This window comes from Maniola jurtina, chromosome 28 (genome assembly GCF_905333055.1).
Source record: "Maniola jurtina chromosome 28, ilManJurt1.1, whole genome shotgun sequence".
Lineage (NCBI taxonomy): Eukaryota > Metazoa > Arthropoda > Insecta > Lepidoptera > Nymphalidae > Maniola > Maniola jurtina.
Genome location: NC_060056.1, coordinates 4,822,866 through 4,842,858, shown reverse-complemented (window position 1 = coordinate 4,842,858; position 19,993 = coordinate 4,822,866). Strand labels below are relative to the sequence as shown.

Genomic DNA, 19,993 nt, shown 5'->3' with positions numbered 1-19,993 from the left:
TTTTCATGATGCCTCTTTAATTCTGTAAAACGTTTTTTAGCGTCTTTCAAATCATTTATAACTTTAGCGATTCCTGCAGCACCACCAGCTAAGCTACCCGCAGCAGATAATCCGGCAAAAATAGGTATCAAAGGAAGTACTCCACCAGTTTTTGGAATTGGTATAATTCGAGGAAGTTTTATTGACGAGTCTTTAGTCAATTCTTTAGCCGCTGCTATGGCTAATTCTATAGCCATTTTCTTACATTTGGGTTTCATTTTTTGCACATGCTTTTTTGCATGAGCAACAACATGTTTAAAGTGTTTTTTCAAACCAGTGCCTGAAGCGGATTTTTTTGGCGACACTGTTTTAGAATTGTTGGCTTTAACAGTCAGTCCCGACCCGGTATACAATTTAGCTATCATAGCTTTATTAACTAAATTTGCTGCTATCTTTTCTCCCAAAGTTGCATCAGATGCTAAAGCACGTTGCTTAGCCCTTTTCATCAATATTTTATCAGCCTTATGACGATCACTTAATGAAGTTGACAAGTCGTATGCAATATCGTGTTGTTTACAATATTCATCCAATTTATTTACACCTTGATCTCCCCGTGCAAGCCTTTTATACAATTTTGTACCAGCACCACAGTAATTATATCCAGGTAGATGAAGTTCAAATGGTAAATGATTTATAAACCAATTGAGAATACTGCTCTCTTTCATTACTTTTATTACAATGAATGTAAAATAACTATACTATCACTTAAATAACAATAAATAAATTGGGAACTAGTTAGTTATAAAATATTCGTTCTATCTATCCAACTATTTTCACTCGATGGAAATCCTAACCACTTTACAAATATCTTGTTTCCTTTTCTTTTTAAAACTTTTTCAATAAGATAGACATTAGGATTTTCTGTTTTTTGAAGTTCTTCTGCATAAAATGAGCCCAAAATTGGCTGATGTTTAGCATCTTCTATAAGGTAAGTAACAGGATTCGTTTTCTGTACTTTTTTAATACGGAATATTTCGGTGGACCAATTAGGAGTGTAACCTTTTTCAAAAACACCTTTATACTTACTAATCCGCACAAAATCTCCAACTTTTAAATTTCTCTTCTTAAGGATTTTTAACTGTTTTCCTACATTAAATCTTTGAAGTATAAGTTTCTTATTATTTTCATTAACTGCGTTAGGAGATAAACCGATCGTTCTATGTTTAGAGGAGTTATAATTTTCAACTATTTCTTCTAGCACACCTTTAGTCCAAGTGTAGTTTCCTTGGAAACTGAATTGTTTATACATTTTATTTTTTAAAGTTCTTATAAGTCTTTCAACTATAGAAGCTTTTTTAGTGGAATATGTAGAATAATGATTGATGTTAAACTTTTTGACTATCTTTTTAAAATTTTCGTTGTAAAACTCAGTTCCAAAATCTGTTTGAAGGTTTTTTGGAATACGTCCTTTCTTTAATATAGATTCAAACGCTTTAGAGACCTGATCTTTATTTTTAAACTTTAGTGGAAATGCCCAAGCATATTTTGAGAATGTATCAATTACAACTAAAATATATTTATAACCTGAATTTTGTTTCGAAAGAGATTTCATATCAATCAAGTCAGCTTGCCATAAATCGTCTATATCTCTCATGACAACATGTCGACGAGGAAAGTTTACTCTTGCATTTTTATGTATTTCATTTACGACGCTGTTTTTGCTCATGTTTTACTTTACTAGCCTCGGTGATTTCGATCAAATTACTTACTTTAATATTTATTTCTGTAATAAACTGATTAATTGATGATATTTTTTTTGAAAGATTCTCTGCCAAAACATCAACGTATTCTTTTGTAACACAATCGTTAGAATCTACCGGCTGCGCAAGATTTTTTACTCTTTTATGCTGAGCATCCAAATTATTGTTTGTACACTTCAAAGCGCATTCTAATAACACTCCTTTCATTCTTCGCATCTTATTAACATGATGTCCAAACTTATCAACTTTCATGTTCAACCTGCTTATCAATACTGAACACGCTCCATAAATGTGCTTTCTTTTATTCTTTTATTATACCCGCTTCTTTTAACTCTTCAATAATCGAAAGAATTTCATTATCATGATTAGTGTTGCCAGCGTCTCTGGACGCAATAATCAATCTTAATCTTTCAATTAACTCATTTGGATCATCCCAATAGATGAGATCAGTATCAGTTTTGTATTTCTTTAAAACTGGTAGCCTACCACCGTACTTTAATTTGTTTGTTTCACACATATCCTTTTCATAAAATAATGGTTTGATGATTTGAGAATATTTTTTTCCTTTGTCACCTTTAATTTGATTAGCAGGATTGTAATCCCTTTTATGAGCACTAGTACTAATTAAGATATCTTTATATGTGATTTTATCACTTTCAGTTACTTTATTCAAGTTTGGTTTATTTCTTAATAAAAGTTCTATTAAACCAGCAGTTAGTTCATAACTTTTATCATCAATAGTAATAAAAGTTAATTTGTTTGAAGACATATCATCTACAGTTGAAAATTTGACGGGGGTATTTCCTATCATCAATTTTTTGTTAATGCGACGTATACCAAATGGTATAGATACATTGCTTTGCTCGCCAAACAGATCATTGTCTGCCAGTGTTTCGGAAATGTTGACTTCATCATTTAGAAATTCCAAAGGTTCAGACATTTCCTCTTGTTTTTTCGGATTTTCTTCAAAGTTATTATCGTTGTGAGTAATTTCAATATCACCATCTTGTTTTGAGTTTATATTTGGAACTTCAGGCGATTGATTATTTTCAACACTTGCGTTGTTACAATTAGTTTCATGATAAGATTTGTTTGTAGCATATTTACTTAGTGTAACAATTGCTTTCAAAGGATCAGACAGTGGTTTAAATATTTTTTTCCGCCTCAGTTCTAACTCTTCATCTTCATCACGTAATCTTTTTACTTTACTTTTAATAGCCTTTACTGATTTAATTAACTCTTTTTTCAAACTTGTTTCCATTTCTTTTTTTAATTATTTTACACAACCATTGAACTATGTAGTAAAAATTAAAATGAAACTAATTTTAAATTACAATCTGTTTAAATAATTTCATTCAAAATTTTACAAAAACGTCGAAAGATTTTCTATATCTACCGTTATTTAATTCACAATCTTTGTTAATTATTAAACATGTGTATGGATCTTTCCATATATTTGAACATAATTTTTTGAAGTCTGACCAAGTCATGTCAGAATTGACATGTTCGTTATAGATGTGTTTCAAATTTATATCATCTTGTTTAAAAATTATTAAAAAATTTACGTTATCTCGAATTAATTGTTTTGGTATCTTAGAATATGTTTGAGTCAAATAAAAACAGTCGATGTTCTTATGTCTACCCATTGAAAAATAATCTCGGATATTTACTTGGTTCTCGCAAGTAACATCATCAAAAATAAATACAGAATTTTTCAAGGCTTCAGTAGGAGGAATAACCTCTTTATCATCTTTGAAGGTAAAGAGCTTAACAGCTGGAACCATGCTTAAAACTTTATTCAAAAAACAATATTTTGGTTGAAATGTTGTTTTAGAATATAGGTAAACATTTTGAAACTTGAGACCATTTTGATGTAGTAATAAGCTTAACATTGTGTTTGTTTTGCCACAATTTGACGGTCCACATATTATACAGCGAATCGTATCGGGCAATAGCAAACTATGCCTTTTTTGGATTGATGACGCTTCTATATTTAAATTGTTAATTTCCAATGTTACTGGTTGTTTGATCAACTTCATTGTGTTTTCTGTTAAAAAAGATAAAATCCTGTTATAAAGTCTTCACATTATATTCTATATAATTTTATAACTAAAATGTAACATAATGTTAATAACCAATTTAAAGAAATGACACCATACACGTGTAAACTCGGAATGCGTTGCTGTGTCACTAAAGATTTGTTTTCACTTTGCTCAAATTACCCATTTGAGAATACAAGATTATATAAGATTTTACTATCGATGCATGTTCATTCCTGTTACAGCTCTCGGGAAAAACTTGGAATGTGATGCTGTGTCACTAAAGCATTATGTTTTCGTTTTGCTCAAATTACATCGTTTTAGATCGCAAGACAGTATTAGATTAATTATTATTTATTAAAGCTTCATTCCTGCTACAGCTCCCGAAGAAAACAGTAGCCGCGCTCATAATTTTATCATAATAAATATCGAGTATTTTACTTGGTAAGTTATTATAATTATTTTATAACAATGTGCTGACTTTTAATAAAGCATGTATTTTTTTACCGTTATTTATTAATTATTTTTCTTTTTGTTTCAGAATTATGTCGACTCCTATCTTACCCAACGAAAATCTAACAAATCCTTTTTACTACGCACAAGATGTAAACGGGTTCGCGGAAACTGAATTTCAGAGACTTTGCGAGGATTTAGCTCAAAAACAAGCAGCAGAACCAGTTCAAGCATCTAGTAAGGAGATGAAAAAAAAGAAAAAATGCAGTTTATCACTATTGAAGCCTGTTTCACCCCCGACTTCTACATCAACATCCTATGTTATTCGCAAAGCAACTGGAAGACGGCTTCATTTAATAAAAATAAATATTTATGGACTAAATGGAGGAGAACAAGATGAAAATATAAATGGTGATACTCCTAGTGTTAGTGCACAGTATGTAGTCAAGGATAATTACGATGAAGTTATGGATGCTACAGAAAATTTGATAGGTAAAATAATGTCAAAAATTACTCACTCCATATAAATGTGAACTATTGTTGAAATGTAATTTGCTTATTTTTAAATATCATCATATTTTTTGTTTATAAAAATAGTGTTTTTTAGAGTAAGGAGCTGTAGCATGAATTCATTATTTATGAAATAAACGTGGTTAAAAGAATAAAATTGTTTTTTTAAATTTTAAACTATTAATTGAAAACATTATGATTGTACTAAGTACCTAATAATATTAACGTATTCCATGTAAATATTAGGTAGTACAATCAAGTTTTTTCAAATATTTCAAGGGTTCGATTCCCTTCAATGTAAAGGTTTTTTTAATTTTGCTTAATGTTTGCTTACTGCATTTTCATTTCTTGACCAAGGTGATAAGGATATAATGTTGAAATTGAAGGTCTATATAAACAAACGTAAAGGTCAGTAAGCAAACATTATCACCTGCTATGATATCACTATAACTCAAGTTATTGATCTCGATAAATATAAAAATAAAAAACTAAAAGGTAAAATAATAAAATGACAGTGATGATGAGTAGTAAATATTTATTTCAATATTTGCATGCATACATGAACAATCAAAATTGCACAGTAATGAATAACATAAAATCTTGCACAAATTAACAACTAAAAAATTGTACTGTAGTGCCCCCACGGCAACGTTTTAAATTGCTTCTTTAAAATTTGTCTTTTATCATCTTCACTATTTAAAACTAACTTATTAATTTTTTGGGTATATACATTATGATTTTTAGATCTAATAACACACATATTCTTTCTGACTGATTGATTGTAGTATAACACATTTTTGTATTTATCTATATCCAACCTTTTGGTAACAGATGTTGTCACTCCTTTTGCCTTTTTAATAGACATTTTTTGTGATTCAATACAATACAATTTTGCTCGTAAGCCAACAAATTCAACAATAACATCTCCACCCATCTCATCTTTAAAAAACCCCGGAATTTTCATATTTGCTTGAGGGATATTGTAAACATTTTTATTGCTAAAATTGCTGGTATCGAAAAACTTAATATTCTTTTTCATGTCTGAATAAAAATCATCAGTATATATGCGATATAGTAAGCTATCAGTATCAGTATAACAAAGTTCAATATTTTCTTTATATAATGGTTTCATTATAGAATAGTGAAAGTTATATAAATGTGTTTTAGCTAACTCTAAAACAGTAAACCCCACATAAATTGGTCTATCCAAAATTAATTTCGTTTGTTCTAATTGGATTGCAACCAAATTATCTGTAAATATCGACAAACATTTAAAGTTAGGCGCACTTACATACTTTTCTGCTCCAATAATCCTGTTTGTCTTATTATTCTTATCTGTCCATGTATTAACAAGTTTTACATTTACTTGTTTTCTTTTATTTTCTATGGTTTTACCAAAAATAGCATTATTTTGTTTTTTGAAAAAGTCTTTTTCAAATTCAGACTCTGCTTTTTGCCTCAAAGAGGTATTCAATTCAATATATGGTTTCAAAAATTCTTTTTGTTCAAATGATAGAATTCTATGAATTTTTAACAATTTTAGACCGTTTTTAAGACATTCTTTTAAATGGATGTAGTGAATAACATAGGAACATTTGTCGTATAAATTTGCAATAAGCTTGGCATTTCTATGACCAAAAGGTGTAAATTTTTCAGCAGCAAATGGTAAATCTGAGTGAGCGTCATGTATTTCAGATGGATAACTAAGATCTACTTCAAGTATATAACCAATGTTACTATCAACAGTAATAGAATCAATTTCAAAAGTCTCAATTTGGTCTTTGTTCAAAAATTTAAAATTACTTGTAGGAAGTTTCATCATCATTGCATAACCATACAGGTTCACACAGTCTAAATATACCAAAAAGCTACTTGATTTGTTGATATCATAGTCAGACATATATTTATTGTTAGCTTTAGCATACCTTAAAGAACACTGAGCTAGACCACCTCGTATACCTTTTTCAATCATTTGATACATCTCCACATCAGTTATAAGGTCTAATTTTACATTGGTATGCAAAAGCATTGCATCCCAACTTAAAGAAGGTGAAGAAACATAATAGCACGGATCTAAGCAATAGGTTGCTAAGCTAATTTTTCTGAATTTTTCAAAACTATCTGCTAGTAATAGTACATCACATTTTAAATATAAATCTGTATATTCGCCTAAATTTTTTATTTTAAAAGTTTTCCAAACTTTCAATGCATGTTTATAATCTTCTTCCGAAATAAGTTCTGAAGTAAGTTTATTAAAAAAATGTTTTCGTTTTGGTAACTCAGTTTCATCGTAACGTTTTAAAGAGTCTATATAATCATAGCAGTACACACCCTTTCTGCAAATCAAATCAAATAAATACTGATCACTGTAATACCTACGCAAGTTTACGAAGTCGTCTTGATGTAAAGATCTAGCTAATTTATCTAAGCTACAACTGAGAAAATTAAAAGAATCGATGAATTTCAGCTGAGCAGCAGTTTTTGAATCAATTGATATAAATTTTGTGAAAGATATGTATTTTTCTTTATTTTTTGGAATAATATTTATACGACCATTAATACTCGCTAACTCTTTAATAAAAAGATGGCAATCGTAATTACTTAAATTATGAAATATAATAGGTATAAAAGGACATTTCTTTGCACTCAAGTTGCAAATGTTGTGAGCCGCGCCTCTATATTCCCCTGTAAAATGATCGTGATCTGCTACAATTTTATCTGTGGATGTAAATTTTTGTTTACATATACAGCAAACTTTTGCATTATGAAAACATTTCTTTTCAGTTTCAGTAAGTAGTTTCATGGGATTATTTTCTAACAAAATTGCATGTAATCGTTTGACATCATTTGAAATTGTTTCTACAAATTTTTGAGCACAGTTAGCTCCTATGTATGAAACCAGTTCATTAAGTTCAGGTTTAGATTCACAACAAATATAGTACGCGAAAGATGTGGCTTCATGAACCTGTATGGTTTCAGTATGCCCAGATTTACTTTTATCAGAATATTCTCTTAATAAACTTTCAAAATCACCATAAATCACAATTGGTATTCTTTGAGTTCTTTCATAATTATCAAAATATAATTTACTATTTTTCTCTGGAAGAACAGTTTTAATTCTAGCACAATTATGTTTGCATAATTTTTCTTCTGAATTGAAATAAATGAAGCACTCCTCACATAAAAAAATTTTAGACTTATTTTTAGTAAGTTGACTATGAACCAACCGTTCAAAGTTTCTTATCAAACAAAAATGTCTTTTATTGTTTTTAGTAATGTAAAGCAAATTAACATGAACAAGTTTACGCTTGCTGGTTTTGTACAGAGGTCCGTTAATATCACCATTTTTTTCTAAACTGTATATATTAACACTTATGTCAGAATTATTTTTTTCAAATAATGTGATATCCTCAAAAGATGGTGGAAACGACATACCATCTGTTTTTAAAACTTTTGAATAATGAGGATATGAAGATACTCTATTACAGTTTTTATCGGTGGGATACATATGTGCTAATATACTCCACAGAAAACACTTATCATCACTATTTTTAATATTTACACAAGATCTAGTTTTCAGAATTTTTATTGGTAGTGGAATATAGGAGCCTGTCCTTAAAGGATTATATTTATTAATGTTTACTTCTAAATTATTCAAAGAGTCAAAAGACCAGCCTGATTCTGAATGTTCAAACTCTGATAATTTGTTAAGCAGGCTTTTTACACACTCTAAATATATATTTTTTATGTTTGTGGATTGAAAAATTTGTACATATTTAGTATTAAACGACTTCAAAGATTTTTCATTATTTTTTGGCAAAGTAAAAGTCGCAAATAGTTCAAAATTTATTTTAAGAGCATTATGTTTCTCAAGACTTCTTTTTACTAAATTACATATCGTATTTACAACTTCAGATAAAAATTGCTCAGGTAACAAAATTTTTTTTGATGGACATACACGATAGCTTAGTATTCTGTTCTTAAAAGCAGTTCCAATTATTTGAACATTATCGAATTCTGTGCGAAGTAAACAATTAGACTTATGTATATAACTTTTCTTATGTGAAAAGTATTTTGGCACTGTTATATTACAAATATCACAAAAAGTCATTATGAGATTATACTAAGTAAGAGTACTTATTATTTGAAGTTAGTAAAATGCAGTTAAAATTTTCATGCTGGGTATAGTGTAGGTTTAGCCCCTTTAAAATCTTCCTTAGCAGCAGCGACCAAGCGATTCGTTGCCTGCCAAATTTCTGAGTTGGTATCCATACATGACTTATAAGTAAAAAGGGCGTGACGCCATCGATTACCCGGGCTTATCTTTGATGCTTCAGCAGCGTTATAGATGCGGAGTTCTAAGTAATAATCGCCTTCCGTTATTAATTTCTCTGGTTTTCGCTGGGTAGAATACCCAGATGCTATTTTTTTGGTGATAAAATTTTTAAGTGGTTCAAGCTTTTGCACCACTTCTTCTTCGTACTGAAAAGACAAAAATAATATTTTTAGTTATTAAAAAATATTAACTCAGTTAATAAAATGTTTATTAATAAATAGGTTTCCATCAATAAATTCAACAACCCAGAGTTGAGTTGCGAAACCTCCCCTAAAGCTAACAATTTATTTGATCCAGCTCAAGAATCGAACTTGAGACCTTAGGCTCCATATTCAAACGTGCTAAGCTAATATTAACTAATAATTAAATAATTAAATATAATGATGTAAAAAAACCATTAATATCTTCTTAAAGGGTTTAGTTGATGCTTATATTCAGTCAGAATTCTAATATTTCTTGAAAACAATTGTAATAATATTATATTTACAGTAAAAATAAAGTGTAATAACTCACCTCAGACTCCCATGAAGGACGTGCAGCCTTGACAGGCTTTTTTTGAAGCGCTTTCTTACGCTTTACAGGTGGTTCCGGTTCAGATTCTGAATCTGACTGCCGCTTTTTTGATTTCTTCAATTTATTGAGTGATTTACTCTTTGAAGTTGAATTTGAAGTTATAGGTAATTCGTCATCCGAATTAAAAGGATTATTACTAAAGTTCGAAGCCCTGTTATAGAAAAAACATTTTTTTAATGTTGTTACATCATACTATTAACTAGTTCTGAAACAATTAAAGATTTTTTGGTGAAATGAAATTTAAACATGTATGTACTTAATGTAACTTTTTAAAATACTATTAGGTAAGAAGTTAATATTAAAAAAAATATTATTTCTCTGTAGATGCAACAACTCTTTCATTAAAATATGTAAAAAATAAAAAAAAATAAAAAAATACATACATACTGAAGCTAAACAACTGCTTTTTGAAATTTAAAAAATGATTTTTTAAGCGAATTAAGTAAACGTTTGCTCGTTGAAGTGCTCACAAAAGAAATGCGTAGTGAAAACAGTGCTTACAGAATTTAGGTTCTTCTAATAGTCAATCAATAAAGTCAAAAGTTCATAGTATTTGCATAGAATAATGACTCTTAAACATAAAAGTAATTAGAATGACATTCAAAGATCTCATTATTACACACATACATAAGATGCCGCATGCATGTTTAGGATTCCCTATTAGGAAGCAAACTGCAAATATGCAATCCTGCAATACGAGTCATTAGACACCGAAAAAGAATCACTTTTAGTTAACACATGATGTATCCCGACTATACCTACTTTGATATTATTTTTTAACACTCATGGCGTCTGTTCTGTATTTCTACATTAGATAAGTATGCATATTATGCACTATGTAGGTAATGTTTACAGCAATTGAAATAGTGTAATGCCAAAATACAATATAATATTTCATTAGTTACTTACCAAAAGCGGATCGATTAATAATAATTTTATAAAAATTATCGCCCATTTAGAGAATAAAAAGTACTTATACTTACTTATATGAAATATGATTTTATCGGCAAAAATAGTTAGGTAGAAAAGTGTTAATGTAAGTATTTTATGGAATAGTAGGTCTATCAACCGAACTCGATCTACTCTATGAGTCATGATAGCATAGTGATTAAGACGTCCGCTGCCTCCGGTTATAAGTCGGGCAGGGGTTCGATCCCGGGCATGCACCTCTGACTCGGACACTTGCTTTAGTGGGATACCATAACACTAGAATGAATGAATGAATTGGATGAACCTTAATACTACAACACTTGAATTTTAACCTTCTATTATAAGAGTGTGGTTAGTAATTATTATTGATACTTATATACCGACATACTTACCTGTTCCGGCATAGCATGCTTTCCATCCTAAACTGACACACCACTTACCATGTTTTGAATACTTGAATAAATGAATGAATGAATGATTGAACGATCGTCTTTGAACCTTTATACCGCAACACTTGAATTTTCGATAAGGGAGTGTGGTTACTAATTATACTTATATTAATAAACTGACAAACGTACCTGTTCCGGTTTAGTATGCTTCCATCTTAAACTGACACACCACTTACCATGAGTTGAATACTTGAATAAATGAATGAATGAATGATTGAATGATTGATCGATTGTCTTTGAACCTTTATACCGCAACACTTGAATGTTCGGTAAGGGAGTGTGGTCACTAATTATACTTATATTAATAAACTGACAAACGTACCTGTTCTGGTTTAGTATGCTTCCATCTTAAACTGACACACCACTTACCATGAGTTGAATACTTGAATAAATGAATAAATGAATGATTGAATAATTGAACGATCGTGTTTGAACCTTTATACCGCAACACTTGAATTTTTACTTTACGATAAAGGAGTGTGGTTACTAATTACTTATATTAATAAACTGACATACCTGTTCCGCTTTAACTTGCTCCCATCATAAACTGAACCTCCGCTTAACATAAATTTGAGATGAGTGCTACATTAATTGCATTAGGTAGGTTCTTGAGGGTTCCAGTACAAAATATAAATTATTCTAAATCTAAATAATCTAATCGATGCTTAAGAATAGAATTTGTATAAAATATTCCAACTCAGTATCGTAAGTAGTTGCATCAGTTGAGAATGTGCTAAATCAACCATTGAATCATCTTTCTACATGAGTTAGTAACAATAACCTGATCATTCTCTTGTAACTGATATCTATTGTGAAAATATTGCGTGTTCTAGCTTAAGTCTTATAGATCCGGCGCGCGCTGGCGCGCCGCGTCATCTAGAGACTTGAGCTAGAACACACAATATTACCCTACTTCTAAAGCCTTTAATTTATGTTAAGTTCTTTGAGACATGAATGCTGAGCCGAAAAAGATGTAACTTTTGTTAAGTATATTTCAGGCCACACCATCGTCGATCACAGTGCATTTCACGGAGTACTCGCCCACATATGAAGGGGTCTACCAGGCACAGTTTGTAGTTGAAGGGGAGGTTATCACCAAAACCATCTTCGAGATAGGGTAAGAAAAGAAAGAAAGAAAACTATACAGTTTTAGGGAGCGCTACTAACTTGCCAAAATCTTAGAATAAGAACCCAACAAAACACATATTGGAGGAAAAATCTTTTCCAAAATTTAAAGCTGAATTAAAAAAGCATTGTCAAACACAATAGATAGATAGATAGATAGATATATTATCTAGTTAGCATAGAAGATAACGCGTTTTGAAATATTAGGTTTATTGTATAAAGTCACCGTACCTTTAAAGATTATGTTCTCATTGAACTTTATTCTTTTTGAGAAAATAAACTCTTTAAACCTAAAAAAAAAAACGTTTATTTGTTAAATTGTGCTACACATCACATCCTATAAATTAACTAAGGTTGAGATCTGCTATGTTATGTAGAGCGCACTTTGACTTTGCTCAGACTCAAAAAACCGTTAAAACGAGACAGCGCTATTGCCGCTGGCATAAATCTGTCCCGTTTTAACTGAAACTTAGTCTAAGCAAAGTCTCTATAGATTTCAACCTCAGAGTAATGTTGGTTAAGTTAGTAAGAGACATCATTATCATTGGTACTGATTGTGAGCACAACTAAATTTTATTTAGAGTATTCGGGTCCTCTTCTTACTAATGTAATATGAAAAGGACAGATACAGTTTGACAGTTTTGAAATTTAATTTAGAGCTGTCAAATCTCGTGACTTTAACTGCGACTCACGAAGCTATTTTTTTGTAGCGTTCATTAAAATTTAGGCTGAAATCTTGAGCGCACTTTGACTTTGCTCAGACTTAAGACACTAAAACGAGACAGCGCTATACCGCTGGCATAAATCTGTCTCGTTTTAACTGAAACTTAAGTCTAAGCAAAGTGCGCTCTACAGATTTCAGCCTTAGAGTCTTTGAGAGTACACTTCTTACGCGCTTCTTCATAAAAAGCTATTACGCCTATTATTCTATTCTTTGTTGTTCTAGAATCTAGATCTATAGCTAATCGATATATCGATTTATCTCTCCATCATCTATGCCTTAAAACTTAATATACTTAGTCAAATTTCTTATTTCCAGTAACGGAGATCACCCTCCAGAAATTGCTACCACAACCGCACCACAGATAACTGAACAAGACGATGTACCATCAAGTAAGTATTCTGTATTGGTTATATTATACTATTATACTAGCTGTGCCCGCGACTTCGTTCGCGTGGAATAGTGACTTTTCGGGCAGCATATACTCTGTACGTTAAAAATGTTCGCCGTGATTCTTTAAATTGACATAACTTTTTTATTTATGAACCGATTGACATAAAATCTATACTAATAAATAAAATTGGAGTGTCTGTCTGTAATTTCGAAATAACTACCGCATATTAAGTCATATGGTTATTTGAACGATACTATAACTGAATCACACGTTTTTAAAATTTTTGTCTGTCTGTCTGTCTATCTGTTTGAAAAGGCTAATCTTGGGAACGGCTGAACCGATTTTGACGGGATTTTCACAGACAAGTAGAGAATTGACCAGGGAGTAACATAGGCTACTTTTTTAACCGACTTTCAAAAAGGGAGTTATGTTTTTCTACCTATGTACACCAAAATCTCCGAGATTTCTGAACCGATTTGCGTCATTTCTTTTTTAATCGATAGAGGAACTTTGCGACATTGTTTCATAAAAAATTTGGAGTCCAGCTTCTGAATCCTGATGCTGCAGGGGATCTGACCAATCCACGCGGGCGAAGCTGCGGGCATCAGCTAGTAAACATTAAATCTTAAGTGAAGCTTATATAATATATTAGTGAAAACCGTATCTAAATCGAATAAACCATTTCTGATATTAGCGTGCACAAACACACAGACAAACAGACAAACAGACAAAAAAAATTAAAATTTCGGGTTCGGCATCGATATAATAACAACCCCTGCTACTTTTTTTTATATATTTCCACTGTACAGACACCACTTTTCTACAATTTTATTATATGTATAGATTAGAGAATTTAATAATGAGACTTCGTCTGTGTCGGTGTTAGCTGGCGGGCGTGCTCTGCCTTCTTGGAGTGTTTTTTTTTGTTGTTAAAACTGACTGGAAAGCGCTCTAAGGGGGTGCCGTGCGTGTGTCGGCGAGCGCCGGCACAGACGGGGTCCATACTTGTATAGTTTAACTGACTTGTTACAAATAACTACAAACTTGACATTGGATAATCTTTGTAAAGCCAGACGAGGGAGAGAAAAAAAAGTATTCTGTATTGGTATTATACTTATTAGAGAATTTAATCTTTTAATTTTTAACCCCCGACCCAAAAAGAGGGTTGTTAATAAGTTTGACGTGTATATCTGTGTATCTGCCTGTGCCATCGTAGCTCCTAAACTAATGAACCGATTTTAATTTAGTTTTTTTTTTTGTTTGAAAGGTGGCTTGATCGAGAGTGTTCTTAGCTATAATTCAAGAAAATCGGTTCAGCCGTTTGAAAGTTATCAGCTCTTCTCTAGTCACTGTAACCTTCACTTGTCGGGGGTGTTATAAATTTTTAATTGTGTTATTTTATAGATGACTTCGTCCACGTGAATTTAGGTTTTTTAAAAATTCTGTGGGATCTCTTTAATTTTCTGGGATAAAAAGTTGCTTAGTCAATTTCCGGGACGCAAGCTACGTACCTTCTGAATTAAATCACACTAATATTATAAAGGCGAAAGTTTGTATGTGTGTGTGTGTGTATGTTTGTTACTCCTTCACGCAAAAACTACTGGACGGATTTGGCTGAAATTTGGAATGAAGATAGATAATATCCTGGATTAGCACATAGGCTACTTTTTATCCCGGAAAATCAAAAAGTTCCCATGGGATTTCGAAAAACCTAAATCCACGCGGGCGAAGTCGCGGGCATCGGCTAGTTCCATATAAATTGGTTGTACGGATGGGTCTTTAAGAGTACCGTGGAAACTCCGATTTTTCGGGATAAAAAGAAGACTATGTCCGTTCCCGGGATGTAAGCTAACCCTGTACCAAATTTCATCAAAATCGGTTAAACTGTTGGGCCGTGAAAAGCTAGCAGACTGAGAGACAGACAGACACACTTTCGCATTTATAATTTTAGTATGGAAGTATGGATTTTTTTAATTTTTTTTTTACAGGTACAAAAATTCCTGACACCAAGGAGGGGCTTATAATAGCAACGACTACAGTTAGCAAATGAAAATAAATTAAGTATAGCCATAAGTGAATATGAATAAAATATTTTAAAATAAATTGTAATTTATTTTTATTACCCGACTGCGGCAAAGCCAAAAGGAAGGGTTATGATTTTAGCAGTATGTTTGTGTCCAGATTCTGTGTGTTCCACCGTAGCGCCTAAACTACTACTGGGCCGTTTTGATGAATGAGGGGTCTATTGATTCGTTGTAAAAGTCCGGGTGACATAGGCTACATTTTATACGAAAAAATTGACCTTTTTTCGTATAACTGATTCGGATTATTGACTCGGATTTCCGAGAACCGTGAATTTGTGGTTAAACACCCCAGAAAAAAAATACCTAAAATGGGTTAATATTTTCAATTTTCAAAGTAAAACTTGTTAACAGTAGGTAGGTACCGGTCTCATCTCGCAAGTAGGTTACGCAGATTATCAGTAACACGCTAACAGACATACTTACCGTTACACTCACAAGTCACAACCTACGCGACAAACCAAATTCGCAGCCGAGACCTACTTTAACCGAGCTTAGTCTGCCTAGATAGACATTTAAATCCATACTTAATATTATAAATGCGAAAGTGTGTCTGTCTGTCTGTCTGTCTGCTACCGTTTCACGGCCCAACATTGACCGATTCTGACGAAATTTGGTACAGGGTTAGCTTATATCCCGGGGACGGACATAGGCTACTTTTTATCCCGGAAAATCAAAGAGTTCCCAAGGGATCCTTAAATCCTAAACCCACGCGGACCAAGTCGCGGGCATCCTCTAGTAAATAAATATTCTTGTACTAGCTGATGCCCGCGACTTCGTTCCCATGGGTGAGTGGGTTTTTATAAATCCCGTAGGAACTCATTGATTTTCCGGGATAAAAAGTAGCCCATGTAATCCAGGGTATATTCTATCTCCATTTTAAATTTCAGCCAAATTCGCCCAGTAGTTTTTGCGTGAAAGAGTAACAAACATATATCCATCCATACATACAAACTTTCGCTTTTATAATATTAAGTAGGATTAAGGATCATACCATAGTGCAAACATAGTAAGTAGAAAGACAGGAACATACAGAAAAACCCTTTTAAGTGCGAGTTAGACTCGCGCTCCAAAGGTTCCGTACTCGGGTATTTTTACCGATATTTCGCACGGTAAATCGAAAACTATTATGCATAAAAATAAATGAAAATCTGTTTTAGAATGTACAAGTAAAGTCCTTTCATATGATACACTTAAATAAACATAAAAACAATATAATTTTATAAATTACGTTGCTTTACTTTTTTGCAGACTTCTCCTTTATCACGCGACTTTCACGAGTGTCCTCTTGTATAACTTGGTCTGCGAAACGTCGAACACTTGCTTACAATATTATATAGAAAGAGACAGCTGACGAATTTAAGGTGGAAGCGACGGGCCTGCCCGCGAAATTCAAGTCTGCTAGTATATTATATATTACTAGCTTCAGAAATACTGTAAAAAGAACAGGAGAATTATCATAGCAGGTGACTTTAATATAAATACACTGCATTGTAATAAAATTTCTGAGCAGTTACAGCAAATCGTACAAAATTTTAACTTTAAATTACACATTAATTTACCAACGAGAAATAATACATGCATTGATCATATAATGAGTAATATTGATAATGCTATAGGCTCTTTACATAATTACGATATTTCTGACCATAACACAGCACAAATTTTAAGTTTCACAAATGATAACATTAAAAATAAATTATCGATGTTTATGTACAAACGTGATTATTGTAATTATAATATTGATATTTTCAAAAATTATCTAAAAAGTTTGTCATTCAGTGAAGTCTATGAAGAAAAAGATTTCAATAAGGCATTTAGTAAATTTCATTCTTTGGTTACTCTATTGTATAGACTTTGTTTCCCGAAGGTAAAAATAAAAAATATGCAATACAGTGGAAAACAGAAATGGATAACTAAAGGTATTCGAATAAGCAGTAAAATAAAAAGAGCATTAAGATATAAAATATTAAAAAAAAAAGACAATAGCAATAAGAATAACTATATGAAATATGCAAGAACATTAAAACATTGTATTGCGACAGCAAAAAAATTGAGTAATAGCCATTACATAGCAAACAGTAAAAATATATGTTATGCAACGTGGAAAATTATAAAAAGCGAAACAAAAAGTGACATTAGTAACAACTGCATCGAATCAGTTCTGGTAAATAATAATGAAATTACTAACGCTAAAGATATAGCAAATAGTTTTAATGATTATTGGATAAATTTGACTAATACTAGTGGTATTTGTTTGACAAAGCGAAAAATGAAATCTAGAATAAATCAAAATATAACTGGAAGTAGTCTCTTTCTCAATCCAGTAACGGAAAACGAAATATTAAAAATAATACAATCCTTGCGGAATACTAAAGCAGTAGGCTATGATGAAATTCTCACAAAAATTATTAAAATATGCAAAAATGAACTAGTTCCAGTTATAACATACCTAGTCAATTTGTCGTTTGAAAGTGGTGAATTTCCAGATGCCCTAAAATTATCGGTGGTCAAGCCACTACATAAAAAAGACGACAAAAAAAGCCTTAATAACTACCGCCCAATTGCACTCGTATCTATACTTTCAAAAGTCCTTGAGAAAGCAATGTATGGCCGATTAACTAATTTCTTTACAAAAAATAATATAATAAATAAGCAACAATTTGGCTTTCAAAAAAACAAGTCGACGATATTAGCTGCATTTAAGCTGGTTAACAAGATAGCAGAAAATATAGACTCTAAAAAACCCACGTGTGTAATATTTTTTGACATGAGCAAGGCATTTGATTACGTATCACACACCATCCTGTTAGATAAGTTGGAGCAAAATGGCATCAGAGGACCAGCTCTTAACTGGATGGAGTCTTACTTAAAAGATCGTAAGCAATGTGTAGAGATCAATTCTATCGACGAGAAGGCAACCATAATAGCCCACCAATCAAACTTCAAATATAATAGATTCGGTGTTCCACAAGGAAGCGTCCTTGGACCATTATTATTTTTAATTTATATTAATGACCTGCCTAGCGTGACAAAAAATGACTGTTATTTATTCGCTGATGACATATCAATAATCGTGACATGCAATAATAAAAATGAAATCAATATATATGAAAATGACATTAATAATGAAATTAATACGGTGGTAAATTGGCTGCAGGATAATAATCTTAAAGTTAATATACAAAAAACCACATTTATGCAATTTAGTTTAAGTGACCGTTCTAATAACTACAACCTCAATATAAATTATACAAATACCCAAATAGAAGAAGCCCTGCATGTTAAATTTTTAGGAGTACTTCTAGATAAAAATCTAAAATGGAAAGAGCACATCGAAATGGTATGCCAAAAAATTCATAGATATGTTTATGTGTTATATAGATTACGAAAAACGGCCTTTCTAAATACAGTCCTGGCAGCCTATCATGGCTATGTCGCATCAGTACTTCGATATGGCCTCATCTTGTGGGGAAACTCTAGCGAGGCTGACAGAGCTTTCATAGCCCAAAAGAGATGTATAAGAGCTATGACAGGAGCTTTTTATTTGGATTCGTGTCAACCACTATTTAAAAAATTACGTATTCTCCCACTTCCGTGCATGTATATCTATGAAATCTGTATTTTTGTCAAACAACATAATGATCTATTTATAAAAGCAAGAGATATTTATCCGAGAAATACAAGAAACGGCGACAGACTAGTCATTGCACATAGGTTTTTTAATGCATCTTACGGAAAATGCAGCTATGTCATGTGTATAAAAATATTTAATAAGCTCCCTCCCGGCTTACGGATATTACCCCTCCAACAATTTAAAAAGAATCTTTTTACATGGCTAATAGATAAATGTTTTTACTCGATAAATGAAATGTTGGCACATTAGATTAGACTATTTAATTATAACTATAATTGATCTGTAAAATAGTAATTCCTATTACACTAAAAATATTGACATCAAATAATAATATATACTGTATGTAGAATTAAAGTTGATTAGAATAGGTACATATTAAAAATAATTTTGAATCTATTAATGTTGAATGAATTGTAATAATAATAATTAGAATATTATATATTTATAATGGTATGACAAGATTGTATTCATGACTAGTTATGTTATTGTATTATTTATTGCATACCGAAAGGTAGAATTTGGAGCATCTAACAATAATAGTTTTAAGATCTGTAAACTAACCCAAATTCGCAATAAAGATTATTGTATTGTATTGTATTGAATTGAATTAGCTGATGCCCGCGACTTCGTCCGCGTGGATTTAGGTTTTTCGAAATCCCGTGGGAACTCTTTGGGTTTTTGGGATAAAAAGTAGCCTATGTGCTAATCCAGGATATTATCTATCTCCATTCAGAATTTCAGCCAAATCCGTCCAGTAGTTTTTGCGTGAAGGAGTAACACGCACGCACACACATACAAACTTTCGCCTTTATAATATTAAGTGTGATGATTGTCTATAATAACTCTGTATAGTGTAAGATATACCTGAATATCTTAATTTGGTTAGGTATGTGCACAAAATAATTTCTAAGATTATTCCTTTCTTTTGTTAAACATTTTTTTTTAATAAAAGACAAAATTCCACGCGCAAAACATATTACAACAAAAGCAATGCTCTCCAAGCAAA

At 31.6% G+C, this 19,993-nt stretch overlaps 1 protein-coding gene across 1 annotated transcript in view; it reads left to right on the top strand.

Moving 5' to 3' along the window:
• The window catches only part of LOC123879290, a 56,202-nt gene extending 40,830 nt beyond the window's left edge, over positions 1–15,372 (top strand). The window contains exons 25-27 of the mRNA XM_045926933.1: positions 12,028–12,146; positions 13,194–13,267; positions 15,258–15,372. Of these exons, the coding sequence (XP_045782889.1) occupies positions 12,028–12,146; positions 13,194–13,267; positions 15,258–15,319 (255 nt within the window). The 3' untranslated portion in view covers positions 15,320–15,372. The remainder of the gene's footprint in view (positions 1–12,027; positions 12,147–13,193; positions 13,268–15,257) is intronic.
• Positions 15,373–19,993: the final 4,621 nt, after the last annotated feature.